We start from the raw sequence: 1335 nt of genomic DNA on the forward strand, positions 1-1335 counted from the left end.
TGGTATGACTGTAGTCGTCATGTGCACTATCTTCAGAGTACCACTAAAGTCGTTTTCATACAAGCGTCTTAAAGGCCCTTGAATTACTATGTAAAAGCCCCGTATGAATAAAACATTTGCATGATTTAGACAGTGGAAATTTACCTTGCTTATGCGCATTAAAAATGAAACTAGATACCTCGTTTTGGGGGGAAATTTTGGTTAAAACAAAGGAAATCACTGACGCGATCGTAGTTTCAAAATGGCGGAGAGTGAAGAGGGACTGAGAGAAGGTAGTGATAGTGAAGGAGATTATGACGAACAAAAAGAAAATATTGCAGATATAGAAAGAGAAATCATTCGTGGAGACGTTGATGACTGGATTCTTAACATTTTTCAGGAGGACAGCGATGACGAAGCTAAATTCCTAGGCTTTCAGAGCGAATGGACATTTGAAAATTTCCATCAACGTCTTGGAAATGTATTCAGAAAAATTGGTGGTGCAACAGTTGAGCATCCGGAAGAGGTGTCAGCTGGACAGTACTTTGAATTATTTTGGACTAACAAACTTTTAGACAGGTTAGTCTAAGAAACAAACAATTATGCTCAACAAGAACGAGAGAAAAACCCATCCCCTCTGTTTGCTCCAAAATGGACGCCAGTTGACATGACGGACATTAAGTAAACTTAAAGGGGTTTTTAGCCCTATGTTTTGCTATGGGCATCCTCAGATTACCAGACAAAGGCGACTACTGGATGAAAAACAAATGGATGTTTGTTATAAATTTCAACCGAGTGATGTCCAAAGACAGATTTTTCTTGATCTGGAGATACCTCCATGTGCAGAATAATGAGATTCAGCCAGACACACCCGACAATCTGTGGAAGATCTGTTATCTCTGGGAGTTTCTAAATAAAAAGTTCGGAGAAATGTATGTGCCCTATGGGAACGCGACGGTAGACGAGAGCATGATAAAATTTAGGGGCAGATTCTCGTTTCAGCAATACCTACCCCCAAAGCCAGTCATATGGGGAGTGAAATGAGAATGTTGAGAAAGTGAATTGTGTTCAGGAATGTGTGTTCATATGGATAATTCTGCGGACTTATTGTTTTTTTTCATAAATTTTATGTAAGTATATTGAAGTTTGAACTTTTTAAAATAGATATTTCTTTTTATTCAGTATCTAACAGTATAAACACTTTAAACAACAGGCCTGGGGGCCTTAAAACTTAGATGAGCTCACTTTTGATATCAGTCTCACTTTTTCACTATATATTCCGTTGGTAAAAGTGAGACTGAGATCAAAAGTGAGCTCGTCTAAGTTTTATGGCCACCAGGCAAGATTGTTATAGTT

The 1335-nt window shown here is 38.2% G+C and overlaps 1 protein-coding gene across 1 annotated transcript; it reads left to right on the forward strand.

Moving 5' to 3' along the window:
- The first annotated feature begins 241 nt into the window (after positions 1 to 241).
- On the forward strand, positions 242 to 1023 carry LOC134271068 (piggyBac transposable element-derived protein 4-like). The gene is made up of 2 exons (XM_062753325.1): positions 242 to 558; positions 711 to 1023. Exons 1-2 carry the CDS (start codon positions 242 to 244, stop codon positions 1021 to 1023), a joined length of 630 nt encoding a protein of 209 aa, XP_062609309.1.
- Positions 1024 to 1335: the final 312 nt, after the last annotated feature.

Source organism: Saccostrea cucullata, unplaced genomic scaffold, assembly GCF_032062105.1.
Source record: "Saccostrea cucullata isolate Sc308-1 unplaced genomic scaffold, CSIRO_AGI_Scuc_v1 ctg8483, whole genome shotgun sequence".
Classification (NCBI taxonomy): domain Eukaryota; kingdom Metazoa; phylum Mollusca; class Bivalvia; order Ostreida; family Ostreidae; genus Saccostrea; species Saccostrea cuccullata.